The sequence below is a fragment of the Hoplias malabaricus genome, chromosome 5 (genome assembly GCF_029633855.1).
Source record: "Hoplias malabaricus isolate fHopMal1 chromosome 5, fHopMal1.hap1, whole genome shotgun sequence".
NCBI lineage: Eukaryota > Metazoa > Chordata > Actinopteri > Characiformes > Erythrinidae > Hoplias > Hoplias malabaricus.
This window is the reverse complement of record NC_089804.1, coordinates 34,823,408-34,851,098: the sequence shown is the minus strand read 5'-3', so window position 1 is coordinate 34,851,098 and position 27,691 is coordinate 34,823,408. Positions and strand designations below refer to the sequence as shown.

The 27,691-nt window shown below is 39.6% G+C and overlaps 1 protein-coding gene across 7 annotated transcripts; it reads left to right on the top strand.

Annotated features, from left to right (window-relative positions):
• Positions 1-3,334: 3,334 nt before the first annotated feature.
• Positions 3,335-25,747, top strand: LOC136696190 (inter-alpha-trypsin inhibitor heavy chain H3-like). 7 transcript variants are annotated; one of them, XR_010802586.1, is made up of 24 exons: positions 3,335-3,789; positions 4,546-4,666; positions 8,036-10,051; positions 10,982-11,148; positions 11,245-11,349; positions 11,582-11,744; positions 12,205-12,315; positions 12,401-12,529; positions 12,670-12,786; positions 12,878-13,046; positions 13,180-13,290; positions 13,378-13,559; positions 13,634-13,813; positions 14,764-14,891; positions 15,929-16,113; positions 16,453-16,494; positions 16,678-16,749; positions 17,155-17,205; positions 17,905-18,003; positions 18,122-18,395; positions 18,708-18,856; positions 20,210-20,285; positions 20,378-20,556; positions 23,961-25,747. XR_010802586.1 is itself a non-coding variant. In XM_066670371.1 (24 exons), the coding sequence occupies exons 3-23, from the start codon at positions 9,968-9,970 to the stop codon at positions 20,490-20,492; spliced, it is 2,709 nt and encodes a 902-aa protein (XP_066526468.1). In that variant the 5' UTR covers positions 3,335-3,789; positions 4,546-4,666; positions 8,036-9,967; the 3' UTR covers positions 20,493-20,536; positions 23,961-25,747. The 7 variants fall into 7 exon arrangements, 6 of the variants coding, with proteins under 6 accessions (XP_066526468.1, XP_066526469.1, XP_066526466.1 ...); XM_066670371.1 differs by having other exon boundaries at positions 20,378-20,536; XM_066670372.1 differs by lacking the exon at positions 23,961-25,747 and having other exon boundaries at positions 10,985-11,148; positions 20,378-22,333.
• Positions 25,748-27,691: the final 1,944 nt, after the last annotated feature.

Below are 27,691 nucleotides of genomic sequence, written 5' to 3'. Positions count from 1 at the left end.
AATAAAAGAAATAACAGTCGTGTATCCGTCTTTCACATTATTGATTAGTGATTCATTTGTTGATGAAAAGTGCAGAACATTTTGTCATAGTTCTCTTCTTCAAATGATTACCTTTATTTAATTTTTATTGTGAAAAATAGATCATCAACAAATATTCGTCATACGTTCTGTTAATGAAATTTACATTGTGCCAGAATTTTGGATATAACTACAAAAAAAACACAGGTCCACTGCTCCCCTACAATGACCTCTGGTGGATTCTTGGAATGAGAGCGGAGTTCCATAACTACAGAGATTATATAAGCTGTATGTTTATCAGGAGTCTTAAAAGTGCATAAACTATGAAAATATCAAATCATTTTACTATGATTTCTCCACAGCAGGAACAAGGCATAGACATCTTGTCACACTCACGTCTCGTCTCGTCTCGTGTTTTCCTGTTCTCAGCACTTGGCTTTGTTTTGTTTATGTTCATGCCCCGCCTCTGTTCCGCCTTTGTCTCTACCTTCGTCTCCGCCTCTTTTACGTCACCCTCGTTATGGTCTTCAGGTGTTTCTCGTTTGTTATTGTATTTAAGTCCCCTTCCCTCACTTCCTGTTGTCGTTCATTGTTCCACGTTGATTGTGCTTCGTGTTCCTAGTTCATTGTACCTTGTTCCTAGTTTCTTGTACCGCTGTCGTTGTACCTTGTTACTTGTTTCGTTCGCGTTGTTCGTCTCTCTTGCTCGTCTCTCGTGTTCGTTTCTCTGGCTCGTCTAACGCCCGTTTCATGCTCGTTTCCTGTTCTATTTCGTTAGTGTTTGTTTTGTTCAATAAAGTCTGTGTTCTGAGCGTTTGCGTCCGCCCTCCGTCAGTCTCATCCCCGCGCCCCTTACACATCTGCAGCTTTCACATAAACGCCACAGTGACCAGCCGCTACGCTGTCACCGTCATCACAAGCCGCATTTCCAGGACCATGGAGGGGAAGATGTATGATGGAGTTGTGAAGGAGAAAGAAGAGGCTCAGCAGCAGTATAGTGAGGCTGTGTCTCGAGGAGAAAGTGCCGGAATCGTCAGGTAAACATTTTACAAAATATTCAGCAGCACACACAATGTGTATACCTTCTGTAGAAAAGATACTCTGGACCAGCTGCACATGAGCCTAATATAATACCAAGCATGGTTTAGAAGGGTATGAAGGCTGCAGGTGGAAGCTGAAATTTCGCAGAGTGGGAACAAACCCTTGATTAATGCCTTTTAGTTCAGAGGAAATGTTAGATGAGCAGATGTTTTCACTCTCTCCAGGCAATACACAACACTACAGTCCTTCAGTTACTGATGGATTTATTCTTCTCCTTAAAGATTTGCTGACATCAAGTCCGCCATCGAACTGTTTAAATGCATATAATACAAAACACACATTGAAATCACATAAACACATACATACACAGTGCAGGAGCAAATATACACACCCAAACAGCTAAATAAATATACCTCGATAGCTGCATACAACCAATGGGGAATGAGTCCACTTGAACATGAACTGCAAGAACAAATGTGTATGTAACATCAGCTTTTAAAATCTCCCACAATCTTTAAGCAGAGTATAAATGCTCTTGATGCATATCTTGGCAGGAAAAAATTGCAACACCAAAATATGTCAGTGCACTACAAAAAGTAATTCCTACTGTGTGTTAACTCAAACACATCAACACAATCCACAAACAAAAACACACAAAACTCCAACCATAATCATACTTATTATTAATGGCAGTTAAAGATGGATTACTGGATTATAACATGCCTGATGATTAATACAGCTCAGTTATCTGCTATTCTGTGTTGTCCTTTTTCTCCAGTTCAGTGGGACGGACTCTGGAGGAGTTTAAAACCTCGGTGACTGTGGCTGCTTCCAGTAAAGTGACTTTTGAACTCACCTACGAGGAGCTGCTAAATCGACAACTTGGGAAATATCAGCTGCTAATCAACGCACAGCCGATGCAGACGGTGACAGATTTTAAGGTGAAGTCCACATTCATCAGCTCCGTCTGTCCGGGCTCTTGTCATGTCAGATTTGAGGACAAATTTTCTGCAGTGTGAATGGCCTCATGGACTTGGATTCCAATAGGGTTTGAACCACATTTGAATGTGGTTGTAAATATGATTCAAATTTAATCAGGGGCGGAGTTTGCTGCCTTCAGCATCTTCATAATCGCTCTGTTACTATGACAACCAATGCCCGCATGAATACTATCACAACCAATACCTGCATCGTTACTATGGCAACTAATGCCTGAATCATTACTATAACAATCAATGACTACAGTCTGTACACTAATATTAGATTTAGTCACTTGCAACATGCAATGTGGACACTAGGTTCTAAAAATCTGATTGCATAAGCTGATCTGATTTGCTCCACAGTACAAAACTCTGCATTGTTGTACTGTGTGACTGATCTGAAGATGTTTCTGATTGTTATTTATGCATCTCTCAGATCGATGTGTACATCCATGAGAGTCCAGGTATTTCCTTCCTGGCAGTGAATGGAAGACTGAACACTAAAGAACTGGCCAATGCTGTGACGACTACACGATCTGATAAAGAGGTGAGGACTAATGACGCTGTGCTTTGCGAATCTCAAGTTTTATATATCATTGTCCTTCCCTTCTCTTGGCCTGAGTTTTGTGCTGATTGTTAAACTACAGGTGTGGGTGAACTTCTACCCGACTCGGGAGCAGCAGACGAACTGCGATGTTTGTGGACCTACAGGACTGAAAGGAAATTTGATTATAAACTACGATGTGGAGAGACAAAACCCCAGTGGCGCTCTTCAGGTATTTGTCAGTCCATGTCATACATCTTTATGTATTAATGTCTCATAAACACAGCTGTAAAAGAAGCACTGACTTGATGAGTTGAATATAAGTAAGGCTGGTGTAACACTCCTTTCTATTCCTCTCTCTCCGGTCAGGCATCAGAAGGTTATTTCGTTCACTACTTTGCACCCACAGACGTTCAGCGCATCCTGAAAAATGTGGCGTTTGTAATCGACCGAAGTGGCTCCATGTCTTTTATACAGATAACGAGGTCAAACAGGTGCTATTAATACAGGTAACGAGTGGACGACAAACAAGCTTCTTGAAGTTGTTACAGGTCTGTGAGAGCCAGAAATCTTGCTTGTTTGTGGGTGACCAAATACTTATTTTCCACCATAATTTACAAATAAATTCTTTAAACATCCTACAATGTCATTTCCTGGATATTTAACCCAGCTCAGTGTTTGCTTTGTACTTTCAGTGATTTTTGTTAAAGGAAGTAAAAATACTTTTTTGATTGTGCTCTTTCCTCAGAAGCAAGTCGACTATCGGAAAATGTGCCCAGATTCCGAATACTAACAGGAGAATTACATGGATGGGTTATATGGATAAGTATTTATTCTTCTGTTTCTTATCTTCTTCTCTATATAATTTGTCTTATTCAGACAAAGTGTTTGAACTGCATTTTCTAAAAGATTTTTCAATCATCAGATTAAAGGGACACTGGGATTTATTTTTAAATAAACATTTTTAGCTTCAACATCATTGTTATGCTCTGTTTGACTGTAATGACAGTTGCTCCAGAGTGAGAAAAGCTTTTCACTGGAGTATAAATGTACTCAAATACACAGTGGTTTCTCAGTTGGTGTTAATCCATTTTTAAAGATGTCTAAAATCCTATGGACTTTCAGTGTGTAATAAACATGTTTTCTCTGCATCAGCTCCAAGAATTTCATCAATCCTCTGCAGTCCTGTACCTCAACTTCCCTCAAGTTTGTATTTTTCTTAAATTTGAGATTTTAGTGTACAGACATCTGCTCGTCAATAAAATTGAGATATGAAGAATAATGTAAATGTATATTAGAACTATCTTGTTTAAGAATAATAAATGGCAATATTGATCATTATTTTTAGCTTATAAAAACTACATGAAAACAAAACATTTACACGATCGACTAAAATTACAACTTATTAGGAAAAAAAATCCTTACACACCAAACGTAGACAGCAGCAGTTTAGCAACATTTGGAATCCCATTTTGAATTCCCTAGCATTACTAGTGTACGGATGCTTTACTGGGCGAAATAACAATTTGAGATATCTTTAATTACATTTTGGCTAGTGTAAATGATGTCAAATTTACCATTAAGTTCAATGGAAACTCCAATACAAAATATCTGAAATTAATTACTGACTGTCTTAAACTTTCATTTCAGATATCTAAAATTACGACTAGGCAAAAAGTAAATTAGCGATATGCCTTTTGTTCAGATTCATTGTCATAATTCCTATTAAAAGTATCTTAAATCCCTTATTGAAGATATCTTAAATATATTTTAAAATATCAGAAAGTAAATTGGGCTATTTTAGCTTTAAATCGTTTTATCATGAAATCAAGACTTCAATTTACACGTGGAGGTTCAATTGTCAGAAATGTATATTTCACTAGTGACAACTGAAACCTTAATAGTTATATATAAATTATATCTTTGCATGTTAACACAAAATTATACTTTGTGTTAACACAGAGAATCCAACATGTTCTGAGCCCAATGGCCTTCCGTAGGAAAGAGATGTCCAAATTCAACCATATTTCGCCCGTCAGCTGATGTCAGGGAAATCAGTTTTCAACTGACCTGTGCCCACTGGGTATGAACATTTCTCATTGATGGAGCATCGGCTGGTGTTATGATTAGTTTTGATGTATTTGGGGAAAGGTACAAAAGTAAACGCAACCTGCAACTAATATTTGTAAGCGAATTTACAGAAAAATAAGCAAAAATCTATTCATACGTGTATGTGTATATTTGTACTTCAAATGCTTGTTGATTACTTGACTGTCTGTGAGGAGTTTGGTGTGTTCTCCCTGTGTCTGTGTGGGTTTTCTCTGGGTGCTCCGGTTTCCTCCCACGTTCCAAAAACACACACTGGTAGATGGATTGGCTACTCAAAATTGTCCATAGGTGTGAGTGAATGTGTCACCGGAGTAGGCTCCAGAACCACCGCGACCCTGAACTGGATAAGTGGTTACAGACCATGAATGAATGAACACTGAAGCTGGAGAACATTAATATAGAAGGGGGAATACATTTCTGTATCCAGCTTTAAAGTCATAGTGCACAATTTATTGTGTAAAATGTATCCAAATTAGATATCACTATTAGATCAGTTCACAAAGTAAGTTACAGTGAACCAACATCTTTATGCTGGGAAAATGGGGGAAACCGTTTTGATTGGGGGCTACAGAAATGTGTTCCCCTTCTATATTACAGATAGAGTGCAATTACAAGTGTAAGATTTCTGCAAAATATGTATCGCCATATCATCAGTTTAGACAGTATGTTACAGTGAACCAACTCACCTTTATACTAGGAATACAGTAGGGAACCATTTTAACTGGGGGCTACAGAACTATATTCTCCCCTCTGTATTAAAGTTACAGTGCATTAAATGTATAATTAATGATCTTGGTGATTTATAGTAACTTCACATAGTAAGTCAGTGAACTAACTCACCATTATACTGGGAATATGGGGGGGCATTATAGTTGAAGGCTACAGGAATTTGTTCCCCCTTCAATATTGAAGCTAGAGTGCAATGAAAAGTGTAAAAATGATTAAAATCCAATCTCACTATATGATCAGTTCACACAGTCATTACAGTGAACAAACTAATCTTTACAGCGTTCCCCCTTCTATATTAAAGTTATAGGGCAATTTAAAGTATGAAAAATATTCAGATTAGATATTATTTTTGATCAGTTCAAAGTAATTACAGTGAACTAACTCATCTTTATACTGGGAATAAAAGGGGGAACCGTTTTAACTGGGGGCTACATAAATATATTCCCCCCTTCTATGTTAAAGTTATAGTGCATTTAAAATTCAGTAATTATACAGGAGATTTAGCACTATATGATCAGTTTGGACACTGGATTTTGTGTCACAACTTCACGTCATCTTTAGCATTGCTGTGGAAAAACATTAATTTCTAAACAGAAGAGTTTAAGTTTGTGGATCAAATGACAGAAAGTTCATTCTCTGTAGAATAGAACATTATTTGTTAAAAAAATACTCATAGCACTAAGGCTTACTTCCTTTTTCCTGGAGTTTTTACCATCCTTTCTTTGTACGAAGACCAGAGGCTTATGGCACTGTGACGAAAGTTTGGATTTTCCGAGTTTCCCAGAGCCACGATTCAGTATCAATGTTTTGCTTTGATTTTCACTTTCAACATTGTTTTATTGTAATTATGAAATTATATCCTTAATTGCACTCAAAATTATTGAATTTATAATGCTTTATATTCATAGCTTTAAACAATTATTTCCATTTATGTCAGCTTTACTACATGGCATTTAAATTATAATCATAAGAATATTCACCGGATCTCCTACATTTGAAACAAGACTGTACTTTTTGGGCAGGGCAGCAGTGAATTGGCCTCACTCAGTGTAGTTAGGACGTCTCCCTCTCCCCAGTATCTCTGCTCATGGTGCTAGCTAGGACGGGCATCTGTTGGCTGATGTGACATCAACAGCATTTTGATGAGAAGCAGTGTGTCGGTTGGCCTCACATGTCTCAGGGGAAACATGTGTTCGCTTCATCCTCCACTGAGGCTGGGGGCACTGTGTGATTGGGGGAAAGAATTGGGGACCACAAAGGATTTAAAAAGAAAATTAAACAAATACAAGTTTATAATCTGTGCTTTCAACTAAGGAGCTCCGCAGGTGACCCCTTCCAACCAAGAGTCTAGGGTTCGATTCCCAGCTTGGACAGGCATCCATGAGAATCCTAAAATCATGTTCTCTTCCAACTATGATTTTTAAACTTTAAGAACTTCTGGGTTTGGGCGTCAACAGTATGCTGTACATGTGAGGTGTGTGAAAGGATTATTAACATGTCTGAACAAGAGACACATGAATTGTTGAGCCATTATTGTCTGGCAGAATGTTAGTGAGTTGTGGGTCAAAAGTATTTCAACCAAAATATAGAGGTGTTTAAAGCTGTGTACACCATGAGGAAGTGAGCACAGTTCACTCCAGAGAACACAGGAAACTAACTGTAAATGGACATCATATGTGCAAGAGTACCAATGTCTTTCTCAGGAACTTCAACTAATCGAGACATGCTTAAAGTAAACACTCAAATTGAAACTGAAACTGGACTCTGGCTCGGTTAATCCAAACCATCTGCTCGTGCCAGCCATTACGCAAGGCCTCTCTGTTTCGTTATGTTTGTTGTATAGTTCTGAGTTGAGTCACTGTCTGCTGTTTTCTCCATCCTTCTCCAACATTGTTTTTAACCTGATATAGAACTGTGTAAAAATCAGAGACCATCCACTCTTTATTTAATGTCCAGTCAATATTTCAGACAAATGCACAAAAAATGTAAAAAATCTTTTGAGAAGATTTTATGTGAGATTTACTTGGATACAGAAGGAGAAAGTCAAGTACTGGAGATATTAAAAGCCTTCCATTGTGACGAAGCACAGCTCAACACTCTGGGCCAGAAATCATGCAGAACCAAATGGAAGGGAAATAGGCACAAAGACAGGGCTTGTGTATTTTAGAATACTGGACTGACCACACGGAGTGGGTGTTTATTATTGACCTAGATCTGGAGAAAAAAAAGTGCAAACTGAGATAAATTTGAGGCAGCACATTTCTTTGAAAAGTGAAATCAGCCTCTTGAATAAAGTATGTACAATTTTTTAATTAAACATTTTCATTTTTCCAAATATCTTTCATTAATTTCTAATGAAACAGCTGAAGAGTGGTCTCTGATTTGTTCACAGTGGTGTATGTCTTTATAGATGTCTCTGTGTGCTTGCTGTTTTTCTCTGAACTCTAACTCTGTCCTCTGTCCTTCAAGGTCCACTCTAAAACTACTGTGTCTGGGAAAAGAGCGCTTTACCCTTTAATCCTTTTCAACCTATATTCAAATGAATACACTACAAAGACAAGATATTTAATGTTCAAATGGATAAACGTTATTGTTTTTGTATTGTATTCCACAGATGCGTCAGTCCATCTCAGATGAGCTCGGGCCTAAAGAAGCTGGTGGCTTTTTTATATGGCTTTTGCTTTGCATAGTAGAGTTTTAACTTGCACTTGTAGATGGAGCGATGAACTGTGTTCACTGACAATGGTTTTCAGAACTGTTCCTGAGCCCATGTGGTAATATACGTTACAGAAAGATGTTTTTAATGCAGTGCCATCTGAGGGATCGAAGGTCACCGGCATTCAATGTTGGTTTTCGGCCCTGCCGCTTATGATTTTTCCATATTCTCTAAATCTTTTGATGATATTATGGGCTGTAGATGATGAAACCCAAACATGTGTTTTTTGAGCATTCGTCAACTTTCCCAGTCTTTTGTTGCCCCTGCCCCAACTCTTTTGGAACATGTTGCAGGCCTCAAATTCAAAATGAGGGAATATGTGTAAAAAAAATTCAAAACAATAAAGTGCATCCATTTTAACATTAAAAATTAACATTAACATCTTGTCTTTGTATTGTATTCAGTTGAATATAGGATTGAAAAAGGATTTGCAAATCATCGTATGCTGTTTTTGTTTATGTTTTACACAATGTCCCAAATTCATTGAAATTGGGGTTGTACATAGTTATTTTGCTATGTTTAAGCCTGGTTTGTTTGTACAGACTTGACCTTAATATTACGAACTGTACACGTTTTTACTATTACCACAATATTAATGGCACACATGACTGTACATAGCCACTGTACATAGGTGTACATAAGCCAAGCCTGTCGACATTTATGTGAAATCCTAGTGTATATGTACTGTAAATAATATCCTGATTTTGCGTTTACAGCACAGTGTCATCATGCTTTTCAAGCTGTAATTTTGAGGAAAAACAATATCTAGTGTTCCTTTAACCACTGTAAATGAGTTTTTGTCTTAATAATAAATTTTATATGAATTTGTCCAATATTTCTTTTGAAATAATCAGGAGTCTGTTCCTTTTTGCTGCAGTAACAGCTTCTACTCTTTTAGGAAAAGGTGTGATGGCATTCATCCATAAGGTATTGTCCCAAATGTATTCAGTAGAGCACCATCACTGCAGAAAACAGCTGCACAGCTGATGGGCTTTATTCTCCACTTGCCAGCGCTTGGCATCGAGCATGGAGACGCTCGCAGAATGACCCATGTACTGTCCATTATACTATGATGTTCTTTGCTCTTTTACACTTATACTTAAACCTCAGGGTCCTTTCTGCCTGCTGCTTGCTCCGGCAGAACTGTATTTACACAAGCACAACTATTAAACCTCTTCTGCTTACTTGGAAGTTGATTTTGGGTGTATGCTGTGAGTATTTGATTGATTCAGCCACATAAAAAGTAGTGAAATCCGGTGAGGATGATTAGTTCTGGATCACAAACGCTGCTCCAACACCTCCCACAGGAATTCAGTAAATTTTTTTCAGAGCATTTCTTATATAACACATTGTTCATGACATGATTCCAGTAAAACAAAGATGTTACATAAAGTAATACTGTCTTGTCTAGTGTGTGTGTGTGTGTGTGTGTGTGTGAGAGTGTGAGGAAACCAAAGCACCAGTAGGAAACCCACACAGACACCGGGGGAAAACCTGATGTGGGTATTGAACCCAGAGCCCCTGGACCTTCACTGCACTGTGGAAGGCACTGGCCCACGTCTGAGGCTCAGAGGGAGTTTGCACTCTAATGTATTTTTACACACATTCTGTCTGTACACTAAGCACTTCTGTGAGTTGCTCTGCTAAGTGATGTAAATGTAAGTGGAATAACTTTCAGTAGAAATCTGTTTTAAAAACACCAAGTAGTTGGAAGTGTCTGAAAAGGATTTTTTTTTTTTACTGGTGCTGACCAATAACAGAGTGGGTGGGGTGTGTTTAAAAGATTGTGTGTGTGTATATGTATGTGTGTGAGAGAGTGTGGATCCAGTTATGTGTATCACCATGGATCGCGCTGCTCTCAGTCTGACGGTGTTTGGATTCTTACTCGTCTGGTCTGTTTCGGGACTAAATAAGGTGAGCTGAAGAAGGAAGCTGTAAATCTATTTTCTGGAAAATATTATTTGCAATATAGCATGTCACATAAACATTAGAGAGGCCTGTATTGGATCTCAATCTAAACCTTTTGTGTAAAATGTGTGTTTTAGTAATGTACTTACTGCTAGATTTAGTGTAGATTTGGTCGCAGAAATCTAAAAAATATTTTTGTGTAGTTTTTGTCCATTTAAAACATTAGCCTTTTTAAAAAAAAACTACGTATTCGAGGTATTATTTACAACTAATTTTATTAATAATAGTTTAAAAATTTATGTTAAAAACTTAATATAAAAAAATTACCGAAGAAATATGGGCACTTTTTTCGAATACATTTACTGCATTTATTTAACTTCAACAATTTTAGTACACACGGCGACCCTGACACGAATATGGAAAAGATGATGATTTTTAGTTCACAGTACGCTGCAAACCGAGACTGAGTCGACTCCAGGAGATTCAACTCTTGGTCAATATTGCATACGAACGACTCCCAGACGTTCGTAGAATCGATTTGTAGGGAGTCGATTCCTCCACTATCCCGCTCGGCCGCTCTCGTTTACTTGACAACTGTACAAGCAGGGTACATTTATTTACGTTTTCAAATTAGCGGTCATTTATCAGTCTTTCTCATTATTGTTTAGTGATTTATTCGTTGATTAAAAGTGCAAAATATGTTGTCATGTTTCTCGTTTTCAATTGATTAGCTACTGTCTATTTTTGTTGAGAAAAATTGGTCATCCAGTTCCACTGCTACCCTATTTTGACCTGGTAGATTCTTGGCATGAGAACGGAGGTCCATTTACTATAGAGTACTACTGGGTATAAACTGTATGTTTATCAAGAGTCCTAAAATAGCAGAAATCGGAAAAACAGAAAATATAAAACCATTTTACCATGTTTTCTCCACAGCAGGAAAATGAAATAGACATCTACAGCTTCCACATAAACTCCACAGTGACCAGCCGCTATGCCATCACTATCATCACCAGCCGAGTGGCAAACCGTCTCAATGAGTCAAAAGAAGTCCATTTTCAGGTCCAGATTCCCAAAAATGCCTTCATCAACAGATTCAGGATGTGAGTAAACATGCCTCATTTCAACATTGTTCTCATTCAGATTTAAACCATCATATCTGACAATTCAGTTTTGATGAAATAGTGCATTATTTCCAGGACCATGGAGGGGAAGATGTACGATGGAGTTGTGAAGGAGAAAGAAGAGGCTCAGCAGCAGTATAGTCAGGCCGTGTCTCGAGGAGAAAGTGCAGGAATCGTCAGGTAAACATTATACAAAATATTTAACTGCACAAGCACAATGTGTATAAACTCTGTAGAAAAGCACAAGAAGAAAAAAGATGCTCTGGAGTTATTTTGCATAGTGGGAACATAATGTTATTTATTTTTAGTTCAGAGGAAATGTTGGATGAGCAGATAGATTACTGGATTGTCACATTCCTGATGATTACTACAGCTCAGTTGTCTGCTGTTCTGTGTGGTCCTTTTTCTCCAGTTCAGTGGGACGGACCTTGGAGGAGTTTAAAACCTCGGTGACTGTGGCTGCTTTCAGTAAAGTAACGTTTGAACTCACCTACGAGGAGCTGCTAAAGCGACAACTCGGACAATATCAGCTGCTCATCAACGCCCAGCCAATGCAGACGGTGGCAGATTTTAAGGTGAAGTCCACAATCATTAGCTCCTTCTGTCTGGTCTCTGGTCATGTCTGATTTGAGGACAGCTTTTCCGCAGTGTGAACGGCCTCATGGAATCGGAATCCCATCAGACATAAGGTGGTTGTAGATCTGATCTAATCTGAACACAAGGTTCAGTTTGAACAATCACATCAGACATTTCAACATGCATGAGTGGAGCTTCTTAGCTTCCTGCCTTTAGCATCTTCAGATTGCTCTATTACTATGACAATAAATGCAATTTATTTAAATGCAATCAATAAGACTACAGTATGTACACTAATATCAGATTTAGTCACTTGCAACCTGCAGAGTGGGCACTAGGTTCTAAAAATCTGATTTCATAAGCAGATCCTATTTGCCCCACAGTGTGTAAACTATGTATTGTTGTACTTTGTGACAGATCTGAAGGTGTTTCTGATTGTTGTTTATACGTCTCTGTCAGATTGATGTGTACATCCATGAGAATCCAGGTATTTCCTTCCTGGCGGTGAATGGAGGACTGAACACTAAAGAACTGGCCAATGCTGTGACCATTACACGATCAGATAAAGAGGTGAGGACTAACGACACTGTGCTTTGCAAGTCCCAAGTCCTTCGCTTCTCTTGGCCTGAGTTTTGTGATGATTGTGAAACTACAGGTGTGGGTGAACTTCTACCCGACTCGGGAGCAGCAGACGAACTGCGATGTTTGTGGACCTACAGGACTGAAAGGAGATTTGATTATAAACTACGATGTGGAGAGACAAAACCCCAGTGGAGCTCTTCAGGTATTTGTCAGGGTCCATGTCATACATCTTTATGTATTAATGTCTCATAAACAGCTGCAAAAGAATCACTGACTTGATGAGTTGAGTATAAGAAGTAAGGCTGGTGTAACACTCCTGTCTATTCCTCTCTCTCCGGTCAGGCATCAGAAGGTTATTTCGTTCACTACTTTGCACCCACAGACGTTCAGCGCATCCCGAAAAATGTGGTGTTTGTAATCGACCGAAGTGGCTCCATGTCTGGAAGGAAGATTCAGCAGGTGAACTCCACTCTAGGGTTTACTTTTGATCTAATACCCTTATCTTATCCTTTCAGTGTACAGACTTGCTGATGACTTCTTTTCGTTTCAGACTCGTGAAGCACTGCTGAAGATCCTGGGAGATATTTCTGAGGAAGATCACTTTGGGCTGGTCACCTTTGACTCTCACATAGACGTCTGGAATCCTGAACTGCTCCCAGCCTCAGAGGGAAACCTGCAAAAGGCCAAGGACTTTGTGAGAATGATTAGAGATCGCGGATGTGAGATTCCTCCTGTTCATGTTTTAGAATTAAACTATACAGCAGATAATATAGAATAAAGTGCTTTAAAGGAGAGAGAGTAGAGCTTTTCAGACAGTATCTAATGTTTTATCTACTATCCTGGGTCCTTCAGACACAAACATCAACGATGCAGTGCTAAAGGGAGTGGAGATGATCAACAGACATCAAAGAGAACGATCCGCTTCCATCCTCATCCTGCTGACAGATGGAGCTCCTAATACAGGCAAAAACAGGCTCAAATACAATAAACACAGTGAGGTCTCCATACACATCAGTATTTCATAGTTTTCCATTGTCTCCTTCTCTTCAGGTGAAAGTGATCCGATAAAGATTCAGGCCAATGTGAAAAAGGCCATCGGAGGGAAGTTTCCTCTGTACTGCCTGGGGTTCGGATTTGACGTTAACTTTGAATTCCTGCAGAAGATGGCTTTGGAAAACAGTGGACGTGCTGTTCGGATCTATGAGGATTCAGATGCTGATCTACAGCTGCAGGTAGTAGTTTCTGGTTAAATTTATGTCATTGCTTCGACTGTTCAGAGTTTCAGCACCATTTTCATGCTCTGTAGGGTTTCTATGAGGAAGTAGCCACTCCACTGTTAACTGACATTCAGCTGAACTACACTGGAGCAAGAAATCTCACCCAGACCACTTTCAGCCACTACTACAATGGCTCAGAGATCGTAGTAGCCGGACAAATCACAGACAACAGCCTCGAATCTTTACAAACAACTGTCATCGCCATCTCGGTAAGAGCATCCCTTTTGTTAGAGTGCATGCGTTTTGCTCTATAGTCTCTAATCCACTGCTCTGAATTACAAAATCCTTAAACACTAAACATATGAATAATGCTACATGCTACAAGCTAATGCTAACACTCATGCACACTGAAATGAAATCACGCTTCAAGTAACTTATTAAAAAACAATTTGGCCAGACGTCTATACAATGTTGAGTTTGGGTGGAACAGAGAAATATTAAAATAAGTCTAGAAAAAGAAATCCTACTCTGTTTAAATCTGATTGAAACGTGACGTGTCCAGAAAACACATCCATGTTGTGCTAAATTTGGACCAAATCAGGGCCATGTATGTTTGGGCTAGAGCCCTGCTGTAGGTCATTGTCTGTGAAAAGTTTGGTTTGTTCTCCCTGTGTTCGCGTGGGTTTCTTCCCACGGTCCAAAAACACAGGTTGGTAGGTGGATTGCTGACTCAAAAGTGTCCAAAGGTGTGAGTGTATGAGTGAATGTGTGAGTGTGTGTCACCCTGCGAAGAACTGACGGCATGTGTTCCCACCTTATGTCCAGTGATTCCGGGGTAGGCTCCCGACCCACTGCAACCCTGCACTGAATAAACAGTTACAGACAATGAGTAAATTTTTGGGCTAAATAAAGGCCATTACAGACTGACAGATGATTTAACCCAAAAACAACATCTATATGATACAGCTATGCCCTGTGATGTACTGGTGATCCAGGTTTAAATAACACTAGATAAGATTTGGTTTTTGCAAAAGTTACATAGTGCAGTCTCAGCAGTGATGTATTCTTTTCTCCCTGTTACATAATGTTTTTAAAGCAAATTATAAGGTAAATATACTACCTAGTGTTGCTTTAAACCCAGACATCCTGATATAAGCATGACACCCCCTGCAGAATTACGATGACGCTTTAGTGGTCTATTCTTCTCTCCGCTTTTTAGAGAAACAGTAACATGATCTACCAGGATTTTGTTTTCACCAAAGACTTGGCAGGAGTTTTGCCACAACATGAGAACTTCATTGAGAGAATCTGGGCTTATCTCACAATCAAACAGCTACTGGAGAAAGAGTGAGTGGACTGCAATCTTCTGTATTCTGTGTGTGTGTGTGTGTGTGTGTGTGTGTGTGTGTGTGTGTGTGTGTGTGTGTGCGTGCGCGTGCGTGCGCGTGTATCTGTGTGTTAGAATTTTCAATGTACATCCAAATCTATGGAGACAGTTAATTTGTGAATTTTATTTATAGAGTATACAACTTGCATACACAACTTGACATAGTCTAGCGAGCGGAAGTCCAAGTATATGCCAGAAAGGTATACAGTAGGGTGACCAGACATCCTCTTTTTGCTGGACCTAAAAAATGTCATCCACAGTCTTCCCCCTGTTTAAATTCTTATAATAATCCCTTACTTGAAGTGTGCACTTTGATGACGTATGATGACGTTATTGTAGGTGATCAAAAGGGATCAAAGGGTTCAAGGGGTTGGAACTCAGAGCAGAAATGGGATACACTTTACATCAATTTCAGCCGAGCTCTGCTCCACATCTGGAGCCTCGAACAGAAATGTGTTAAATGGTGTTAAGGTAATTAATTTATCACAGTCTCGTCTTCGTGTTTAAAGGAATTTATGTGTCACACGTGTCTTTCACTTTCTGCTCTATATTTTACAAAACTGAATGTCGTCTCTTCTGTCCCTATAACGACACACATATTTTGGCATTAGTCGCTTTAATACAGGGCTTCAGTTTTGAAGTTTGGTATGAACAGAAAATAACAGGCTTTAATGATAATAAAGTGTCAAGAAATGACAAAAATATTATTTTATTACTTTTGCTTAAGACCAAAGTTTGAATGGAAAGAAATCTGTCCAAAAAGGCATTTTTTTTTATTTATCTTGTTAAAAAATATCTGTTTTATGTATTACATTAGCATAGTTGCATGGTTATGGAAGCATTTGTGCTCTCAACCTGCCCCCTTCCCCCCACCCCCAATGCTACGTGCAGCTGCATTTTTGGAGAGATGGAGTTGCAGAAAGAATGTGAATAAGCAAGTTAATGGACGTGTTTGTATCCGTAAAACACACTGAGCATTATCAGTCCTGTCTTTAAGGGTGGCTCTGAGTGGACAGGAGAAAGAGAAAATCAGGGGAGATGCTCTGGATCTCGCTCTTAAATATAAGTTTGTGACACCATTGACCTCAATGGTGGTCACCAAGCCCCAAGAAGAGGAGACACAGGTGGCAAACAAACCCAAAGAAGGGGAAAAAACACAGAGGAGCCACAGACAGCAGTCACGTAAGTGTCTAAATGGAACCCACAGACACAGGCATTTATCGATTGTGAAGCAGCTGTACATGAGTCTAATCTTGTATTCCTCTGTGCCAAATGTGGTCTAGAGGGATATAAAATACCCCGCCACTAGGGAGTAGAATCTCACCGGGCTGTGAAAATGAATAGCACTGAGCACAGTGATCGTAAACTCATGTGCAGCTGTTCCAGAGTGTGTAATGCTTTTCTATGGAGTAGAAAGCAACTCAAATTTCCAGTGGTTTCTCAGTTAAAGTGTTAATCATTAAAGATGTCTAAAAACATATGGATATTCAGTGTGTAATAATCATATTTTCTCTGCATTAGCTCCAAATACGGTAGTTTCCCGCATCATCAAGGGATCACCTAGTATGTCAAGTTAATACTTTTTCCTAAATACATTTCTTTTTAATGTACAGACATTTGCTCGTCAATAATAGTGTGAGATATGAAGAATAATGTCTAGAAGTGAATATATATTATATAATGTTCTTTCAGTGAATTATGGTTCAAGGAAATAAAAAATATTTCTTAATTGTGCTCTTTTCTCAGGAAAAGGTCAGCTGTCGAAAACTGTGCCCGTTTTAAAAAAAAAAGCAAGACCATTATATGCAAAGGATATGAGTAATTATTATTTTGTACATTTCTTATTTTATTCTCTATGTTGATTGTAAAGTGTCCTTGGGTTTATGAAAGGTGCTATATAAGTGTAATTATTATTATTATTGTTGTTGTTGTTGTTGTTATCTGTTTACAGCTCTTTTTATATGCCTTATCCAGAGAGAAAAATATTTTAAAACAAATTTAAAACTGCACTGTATAAGAGATTTCCTAAACATTGAGAGAAGTAGGATTAAACAAGTCAGGGGGACATAATGATCCTCAATTATCAGATTGAAGGAACAATATGTAGTACTTTTAAGTCCTGAGTCTACAGTGGTTCTTAAAGTAAAGTGTTAACACATCCTTTAAGATGTCTAAAAACCTTTGGATATTCAGTGTGTAATAATCATGTTTCCTCTGCATCAGCTCCAAGAGTTTCACCAATCCCCCGCAGTTTTGTACCTCTTTTTTCCTCAAGTATGTATTTTTTTCCTAAATGAATTTGAGATTTTAATATACAGACATCTGCTCCTCAATAATATTGTGAGATATGAAGAATAATGTAAATGTCTAGAAGTGAATATGATTCTTCATTTGTTGGAACAACATGGGAGTTGTTTACAGTGGAACATTACAGTGGAACCGTGTGGCAGTAGTTGGCGATGAACCGAATCCCTTTTAGGTCACATGAAAAACATCGCCTCAGTTTCTGCAAACACTGTCCATTTTCTCAGCTCCACTGACCATAAAGGAGCACTTTGTAGTTCTACAACTACAAACTGTAGCCCACATGTTGCTCTGCATACTTTGTTAGCCCCCTTTCACAGAGCTGTTATGTATTTGGGACGGGCTACTGTCTGTAGTTGTAGAACTACAAAGTGCCCCTGTGGACAGTGGAGCTGAGAAAATGAACAGTGTGTGTAGAAAAATTCATTTGCCAAAATTCCAAATCTTACCCAGTGCTCCTTTAACCAAGGTACATAATGTTTTTTTTTAATGTGTGCAGTTACACATTTCCACCAGAGAGGTTATAAATCCTTAGATATTACATAGTGCTGCTTGGTTTAAGGTTGTCACTGCAGGTTTAACTGTGTAAATAAAACCAAAATGAGTTAGATTCAGTGAAATGTCTGTAAAATTATAATCAGATTTTACCTTTTGCTTTTGTTGTTGTAGTCAAGACAAAAGGCCCCCATTCTTTATTTGCTAATGGTGGTGTAGTGCTGTCAGACTCTGCAGCTCGCATTCTTCAGCCTCATCGTCATCCTCCCTTAGGTTGTATATCACCTTTAATCACACATAATCTCTTTTCATTGCTGCTAGTGAACAAACAAAGTACTGGTGAAGAAATAGCATTCTTCAACAGCTATCTCTCTCTCTGTCTCTCTCTCAGTGAATGGTGTGAGGTTCTTGATCTCTGCCCCTAATCAGAGGAAGCCCCTTTGTTATGATGTACCTGCAGCTTCTAAGCTCTGCCTCCTAACAGACCCATCCTCAGATTTCTCTATGAACGGCAGGCTCTCCTCAAAAGGTTTCAAACATATTGTTCTTCGTTACAAAACAAATCATTCCCTGACGCTGAACACCAATAACATCCGTTACTCCGACGGTCTGAATCATGCCATCTTCACGTGGAAACAGGGTCCGACAAATCATGAGACAGCCAGGTACAAAACCAGGGTAAAAATGACAATAAGGACAGTTTATTCAGTGATGGTCAATGAAAAGCGTTCACACAGAAAAAGCAGCCTTTTATGCTTCAAGGCTATTTTTATTCATTTGTTAGAAACATTTCCCTAGAGATAAGACTGACAAGAAATGGACATTAGGAATATTTGTATAGTCCATATTTATAATTAGTACAGTTTAAACTATTAATTAATTAATTTTACTGTATGGTGTGTGTTTACATTAGCAAAACAATTCTGCTGAAATTAATAATGGCATATTTCTCTATGTTCATTTATTTATGTCTGCAGTGTGTCTCTGGTCATAAGAAACAATGAAGTGGACGTCACCATGGGAAGCATACGCATTGTTTTCTTCCGTCATAAGAAGAATGGAGAGACTTTTCTGTGGCCCTCTGTTCAGCAGCAACCAACTAATCAAAATATTAAAGGGACTTTAGGTAAGAAGAAAGCTTTGTGATTAATGTATCTATAGAAATGGGCCAACATCAATATCTTTTCCATTTATTTTGTACTTCCTGAAGATCAGGGTCTCATTCCAGAGGCAGCGACAGGTGAAGGTCTTATTAAAACTACTTTAGGGGTTTATTTTTTTTTATCCCCAATTTTGTGCAGAATTTTCTCCCCAGTCTTTAGTGTCTCCTCGTAATCACACACATGCTCACTGCTAACCCAACACTGACCAGCTTAATGCTCTGGAGGAAAACACACACCTCAGATCTGTCACGTTGTCCGACACACCATAGCACTGTGAGTAGAGAGATGGTAGAGATGAAAAAGATAATAATAATAATAATAATAATAATAATAATGGGTGCGGTGGCAGGAGTTGGTGTGTTCTCCCCGTGTCCGCGTGGGTTTCCTCCGGGTGCTCCGGTTTCCTCCCACAGTCCAAAAACACACGTTGCAGGTGGATTGGCGACTCGAAAGTGTCCGTAGGTGTGAGTGTGTGAGTGAATGTGTGTGTGTCTGTGTTACCCTGTGAAGGACTGGCGTCCCCTCCAGGGTGTATTCCCGCCTTGCGCCCGATGATTCCAGGTAGGCTCTGGACCCCCCGTGACCCTAAATTGGATAAGCGATTACAGATAATGGATGGATGGATGGTGCGGTGGCGCAGCAGGTAGTGTCACAGTCACACAGTTCCAGGGACCATTCTGGGTGACTATCTGTGAGGAGTTTGATGTATTCTCCCTGTGTCCGCGTGAGTTTCCTCCGTGTGCTCCGGTTTCCTCCCACGGTCCAAAAACACATGCTGGTAGGTGGATTGGCAACTCAAAAATGTTTGTGTGTTGCCCTGTGTAGGACTGACGCCCCCCCTCTGCCTTGCACCCAGTGATTCCAGGTGGGCTCTGGACCCGCTGCGACCCTGAACTGGATAAGCAGTTACGGACAATGAATTAATAATAATAATAACAGACCTGTGATGGACTGGAACCCTGTCCAGGAGATTTTACTGCCTTGCGCCTAAGCTCAGGACCCACTACGACCCTGATCAAAATGAACCAGTTATAGAACATGAATAAATGAACAAGAGAAATATTTATAATATTAGTAATAATAATAATAATAATAATAATAAGCAACATTTATACCACATTTCTCTTAATCTCAGGGTCCTGTAATTATTCTCTAACCTCATAAATGCCAACCAACATCCACAGACATTGGTATGTGATTGAATGGACGTCTTGACGTACCGGGAAGATTGCCTTAGCTTGCCTCTTTCTGACGACACTATTGAACACTCTGTGCTCTACAACAACAGTGACCTTCATCTTTATCTGTTTTTAAAGGAACAGCCAATCTTGAATATGAGGAACTGCCAGGTTCAGTGATCAAGATCAAGGATAAACAAGAGATGGCGACCTGGTAAAACATAATCTGTAAAGATGTAAGATGTTTGATTACAGAACGTGTTCCTGATGTTCCTGCGCTAAATCAACTTCCTGTGTGTGTTATAGGAGCAACACCACTGATTACCGCCGCTCTTCAGCTCCTGTGTTGGGTTGTTGGCTCGTGCCATTCCAGCTTGTGCTGAAGGGGGAACTGACCGAGTTCACCGTGTCAAAACTGTAGCCTCCTGACTTCAAGATACTCCCTCCAAACATGTTGAAACTTTGGTAGACGCCACTCATAATGAGTAAATTCTGCTTTTTTAAGGTCATGCAGTGTGTATAACTAGTGTGTGTATGAACTGCAACCACAGATGAGCTTGATGTCACCATGCCCAATGCCAAGCGTGGGCCAGATAGGTATAAAGTGCCTAGTTGCCAGTGTAACTGTGTTGTCTGGAGTTATGGAGTGCATAAATAAATATATCTACATTTACACTTTACATATTTAATACACTGTTAGAAAATGTATTAGTACCTTTTTAGGGGAGATTTGTGTGAAATTGCATCATCAATCAGGATCAAACTGGACTTTGTTTTTATTTGTTACGGTAAAAGGTGGATGACTGAGAGGGTGTTTGTATTTAGTTTAGCAGTGCTGACCAATAGCAGTGTGTGTGTGGTGTATATAAAAGCCTGTGCTGTGTGTGTGTGGATTAAAGTTGTGCGTGTATCACCATGGATCGAGGTGCTCTCAGTTTAACTCTGACAACAAAGGTACAATAATGTTCACCTTTAATCAGGTCACACCTTAATCTCCTGTCTTGGGTGTACAAACTAGGTCTTAAATAGTACTTTTTATATTTGAATCACATTTTGAAAAAAATAAAAGTGCAGTTTTCAAATGTCTGAGCTGCAGTTTTAATTCTAATCTGTGAATTCAGCATTTAGCTTCTATTAACAGTGTTAGACCAATCAGAGGCAACCAGACACTGAGCTGTGGACATGATCACAACCACAAGAGACTAGACCAGCATTCAGAATTAACATCCAATCTTCTTAGTCTTAAACACAAGCCTGAATCTTATAAATGTTTTTCGCTGGATGGCCAAAGTGCAGTGTTTTAGTGTTGAGGCAAGTTTATTTATAGAGCACCTTTCATACAAGAGCAATTCAAAGTGCTTCACAGAAAAAAAAACTTTACATTTTAAGTAAAAATAAAAATAATAAAAGTCCATTAAAACAATTAAATTTTTTTGGTGTATTAATGGACTCAGATCTCCGTTTTAGTTGTCATGCAAAAGCAGTTACTAGATCAGCATTTTACCATCTTAAGAACATCAGTAAGATTAGTCATCAGGTTTTCTGACTAAACCAGACCTGGAGAAACCTATCCATGCTTTTATTTGTAGCAGGATTGATTACTGTAATGGTTTCTTAACTGGACTTCCAAGAAAGACCATTAAACAGCTTCAGCTGATTCAAAATGCAGCTGCCACAGTTCTCATTAGGAGCAAAAGAAAAGATCACATCACACCCATCCTCAAATCCTTACACTGGAGAGCATTCTGATACAGAAGAGACTTTAAGGTGTTATTACTGGTCTATAAATGTCTTAATGGGGTAAGACCAGTGTATTTATCAGACCTGATACAGATATATGAGCCGAGCAGGGCTCTCAGATCTTTAGGAACTAGTCAGTTAGTCCTGCCTCAGGTCAAAACTAAACATGGAGAAGCAGTGTCTCTTTTATTGCATCATTTTAATTTTTTAAATCATTTCTATCATGTTTTCTTTTACTCTTTTTAATGTATTTCCTGTTATTGCACTATTTTAATTGTTTTAATGGACTTTTTTATTCTTACTTTTAATTTAAAGTTTTTTTTTTTCTGTGAACCACTATGAACTGCTCTTGTATGAAAGGTGCTCTATAAATAAACTTCTCATCTCATCTCATCTCATCTTCTTTTCCGCTTTTCCATTTCAGGGTCACAGTGATAAATAAACTTGCCTTGCCTAATTATTATTAAATGTATTTATTGATTTGTCTTCATGGCCCTAAGCTCAATACTAAAACACTGCACTTTGGCCATCCAGCGAAAAACAGTTATAAGATTCAATCTTGTGTTTAAGACTAAGAAGATTGGATGTTAATTCTGAATGCTGGTCTAATCTCTTGTGGTTGTGATCATGTCCACAGCTCAGTGTCTGGTTGCCTCTGATTGGTCTAACACCGTTAAAAGTAGCTAAATGCAGAAAACACAGATTAGAATTAAAGCTGCAGCTCAGACATTTGAAAACTGCACTTTTACCCCTTTCAATTTTCAATTTTTTTTTTAGTTGCTCCCCTCTCAAATCTACTCAAACAACATTCCAAACAGAAACTTACCTGGACATCTAGCGCTGACATGGCATTCGAACATCTGAAGAAGGAATTCTCCTCTGCCCCTTTTCTCGGCCAATCCAATCCCGACCTACCATTTGTGCTGGAAGTGAATGCTTCTGAGGTGGGCACAGGAGCCATCCTCTCACAATGGTCAGGTAACCCCTCTAAGTTACATCCCTGTGCTTTCTTTTCTAAGAAACAACTGCCTGCGGAGAGAAACTATGATGTTTGTGACTGAGAACTCCTAGCCATAAAATTGGCTTTGGAACAATGGAGACATTGGCTAGAGGGAGCCCAATCACAGTTTACATCTTGAAGTCTTCAAGTAAGAAGCTTTCTCCGCCAATATTGCACTTCCCAGAGTGACTGGAGTAAATACCTCCCATGGGCAAAATATGCTAGATATTCACTCACTCACACAGCAACTAACCTTACTCCTTTCCAGTGTGTATACGGTTACCAACCAGAGTTGTTCCCATGGGATAATACACCCACGGTCATCCCAGCACTGGACGAGTGGTTTCGCAATAGTGGCAGGACATGGGAGAAGGCCCATGTCCACCTAAGACGAGCATTCCGAACTCGGCAGGACTACGCCAACCGTCGCCGTAATCCCACCCTGGTATTCCACCCCGGTCAGCGGGTCTGGTTATCCACACGCCACATGAATCTCAGACTACCTTGTAAGAAACTCAGTCCCCGGTAAATTGGCCCTTTCAAGGTACTTCGACGGGTCAACCCGGTGTCCTACCGGCTACAACTACCACCCCGATATAAAATGAATCCTACCTTCCATGTCTCCTTATTGAAACCTGTTTTCTACAGTCCTGTTTCTGCCATTGGAACCGATCTCCGTCCTCCTCCACCCCTGGAGATCAACCTGCATACATAGTGTGGACATTACTGGACTCCCGCAGACGAAGTGGACACATCCAATACCTCGTGGACTGGCAGAGTTATGGCCCAGAAGAGCAATGCTGGGTACCTGCTGGGGATATCCTGGACCCTGCACTCATCGACAACTGTCATGCAGATCACCCAGACCGTCCAGCTCCTAGAAGGCGAGGTAGACCAAGGGGAGGGCATTCCAGGGCGTCTGAAGCCGCCCGTCGGGAGGAGGGTACTGTTACGAACCACTCGCGCTCCAACTCTCCTGAGTATTAATTAGTTACATCTGCACCTCATCTGCCACACCCCATTTGCAGCCTTTAAGTTTCCTCTCTCCTCTCTCTTCCTTGTGAAGTATTACCCCTATCATGAGATTAACTAACCTGTCAATTTATCTTCTCTGCCTTCTGGTGTTTCAACCTCTGTTTTTCCCCTTAGGACTCGTCTTTCGCCTAGCCCCTTGGATAATCTCTGGACTCTGCCTCCCCGGTGTGACCCAAGCTTCCCTGACTACGCTTACTGGAATAAACCCATCTGGACCGTTCACGTCTCTACGATTCACTTAATTCTAACCTTAAATAAAACTCCTGCAATTAGATCCTTGAGTTTCTCTGTTGTTTTGGGACGTTACAATGTAAAACCTCAAGAAGCTCAAGATTGTGCTGTGCTCATATGGACTATGTTATCTATTAGAATTGACAGAAATGCTGCAATCGTGACCCAATGGAAACACAGAGACTTTGGACATTACTTGATTTCAGAAGGAAAACCTTTAAGAGTGCCTTGAGCAGAAGGCTGGACGCAATCGGATGAAGAACACTGAAAACTATGGGGTTAGGGTTTAGCTTTGTACAATTCTGTCTTTCAGAGGGGTTGAGATGACCTGAATTTAGAAAACTGAGATGTGCTGTTTTGGACAATGACAGTGTTGTTGTTATCAGAGGGAATATTTCACTAATATTTACAAAAAAAAATCCTTATAATCAAGTTTTTGTTTTGTTGTTGTTTTTGTGTTTTTGCTCCTGGGCTCCCTCTACAGTAACAGAGTGTAATTCACTGTTACAGCACTGTACTGAAAGTACTGCAGTGTACAGCGTGGATTTCAGATTAGCAACAATAGAGGCTCTATTCTCTATTACAGCTCAGTGGAGCATCACAATGATTTTGAAGCTGTAATTTTAAGTAAACATAATACCTAGTGTTCCTTTAACCACTGTGAATAACAGTTTATGTCTTAACAATGAATTTTATATTATAAATCAGTGGAATTTCCCCTTGTCTTGATGCACTTTTTGGCCAAATGCATGTAGACACCCATTTGTCCAATATTTCTTTTAAAATAATCAGGAGACTGTTCCTTTTTGATGCAGTAACAGCTTCTACTCTTTTAGGTAAAGGTGTGATGGCATTCATCCATATTAACATTAGGTCAGGCACTAATATTAGATCATTAATTCTGGCACTCCAGCTTGTCCCAAATGTATTCAGTAGAGCACCATCACTCCAGAAATCAGCTGCACAACTGATGGGCTTTACACTCCACTTGCCAGCACTTGGCATTGAGCATGGAGATTGTAAACTCAGTTTGTCAATGTTTTTCTCTGGGGATTGTAAAATCGATGTTTGCCCAATTAAATATCCACATAAGGTGTGTCTACAAACCTTTAGAGGTAGGGTGGAGATATTAAAGTTCTAGGTTCAGTAGAGTGAAGGAGAACCTCTGTATCTTTGTATGCTCTTTTCAACCTTTCATAACTGTAGCTGTGTGTACAGTACTAGGCCATGTGTGAGTTTTCTGAATGCAAAAAGCGTTACCGATGTCTGTGCATGGAGAATCTTTTCTTTTTTTTTTTTTTTTAATAAGCTGAGCACGATGTAGATCAAGAAGGTGTAAAAGACTATGCCTTATTCAACAGGATACTACACATGTGGCAGATGTAAACGTGTAGTTATTTGGTTGTAGAGTAAACAGGGATCTTCTTTAAGGTTATAAGGTGTATAAATGTATAGTGTACAGATGTAGGGCTATTTAAATGCTTTCCTCCTCTCAGATAGAAGAGTGCTTTCAGTAAACATTACCACTGTTGTCTTAGCTATGCAGATGCTCACAGAATGACCCATGTACTGTTCATTATACGACAATGCCCTTTGCTCTTTTACGCTTGCACTAAACCCACAATGCTTTCCTGCCTGCTGCTTGCTCTGGCCCTGGACACTGTATTTACACGAGTACAAATATTAAAACTTTTGTACTTACTTGAAAGTTGTTTTTGGGTGTATGTATTTATGTGCATGTGTGTGTGTGTGTGTGTGAATAAATGTCTTATCCAAGAATGTACACTTCACCAGATGGAATTACCCAGGTTGAACTTATACATGCAGTGTCCATTTGCATCCTATTCTCCATACGGAGAAAGCTATATTAAACTGAAATGGTATTAATCCTGGGTTTATGTGGCTTTAACAGGAGATGAACCATTGCGGTGTGTATTTGATTGCATTCAGCCACATAAACCATAGTGAGGTCAGGAGCTGATGTTGGTGATTAGTTCTGGATCATAAACACTACTCCTTTTCGCACTTTCACATATATGTTATGATTAAGACTGGGCATGTATTTTTTAAACATCTTTTTTAGATCTTTCATATTTGACATTCTTTATGTTTACATGTGATCTTACGAATACAGACGTCTGGTGTGAAACATTAAATACACATCACAAAGTATGACTAAAGTATGGTTTTAAAGAAACTTGTTATTAAAATTACATGAATTAGACATCAAAATGACATCAGAAAAGAGACTGCTAAAAATTCAACCATATTTTGACCGTCAACTGATGTCAAGAAAAAATGTCGTCTCAACCTCTTTTCAGCTGACCCCACTGGGTAAGATCTGTCGGTGTGGACTACGTCAGCCACTAGGGGTGTTTTTAGGAACGTCCTGCCCTCTACCGCCGGGATGGGCTTCACCCTAGTCATCTAGTTTCTGCAGTTCTCTCTAGGAACATTGAGGACGTTCTACACCAGGCTTGACTAATCCCACCCACCAGCACAAACCAGGCAAGTAGATTACACAGCGAACAGGTAAGTGATTTTAAGGATACACATTTGTTACAGTACCAAGGCTGTAGTGGAAATAGTATTAAATTGGTCAGATGTGCAAGTCTGAATTGCAGGGGTCCTTGGGACATGCTCAGTTTCACCTGAGGTGTCTGAGAAGAGGTCAGCTGTCTGACACTCCTCTTTACACAGGTGCGAAAACACCTGTTCAGCGGTTACTGGAATTTCTGTGCTAATTCCAAATACTTCAGACTCATTCGCATCATCTGAGCTTTCACACTGGTGCCCTGTTCCCTGTTCTCGTTAGTCGAGTTAGGACAGGGGCTTTTGTCTAGGGTTTTGTCACGTGTGTGAGAGTTTTGGGGCCATTTCTGGTCCAAAATATTTTCCTTGGGTAGTGGATTCTCATGCCTGCTGGCGGGGAATTCATTCTGAGGGTGCCCTGACATTAACACAGGGGTTTGAGTGATGTTGAGTTTCATCTGACCAGTGAGGACTGGAGTGAGGAGAACTTCTATTGGATTGTAAAGGTTTATTATTCTCCTGATTTTCTGTAAGCCTGTGAGATGGAGCGGGTTTTGGATACCATGATTCAGCCCTAGGGGCTTCCTCTAGCTCCATAGGGGAAGGCAGAGTATAATGGCTAAAATTTGGTGGCATTTCTGGCCGTTGATTTAAAGTTTGCTGGTCTTTTACAAAGCCTTTGAGTGCTAAGTCATGCAGCTGTTTGCTAGACAGGGTGCGTGGACATGCTGCAACCCCTAGATAATAACTAGTGTTGGGATGGAGATTTAAGACAAACAGTGTTTTGAAATCCAACTCTTCTTCCATGCCCAGTTCATTTCGGGGCCCGAAATAAGCTTAAGGCAGTGATAGTACTGATGGGGTGACTCCTGCCTTTGTTGTTTAACTTGCAGCGCTGTCATCAGTCCTGCCTGTGACAGCTGATTGGAGAACTCCTTCTCCAAAGCATCACAGAGCACATCATATTGTCTCTTGACATAGTTAGGTTGCCGTTCAATGAAACTGCTGACTTCCCTGCTGGATGTCATTCTGATCAGGTAGATTCTGTCATCTACTGTAGCTCTGGGGAACCTTTGCAAAAA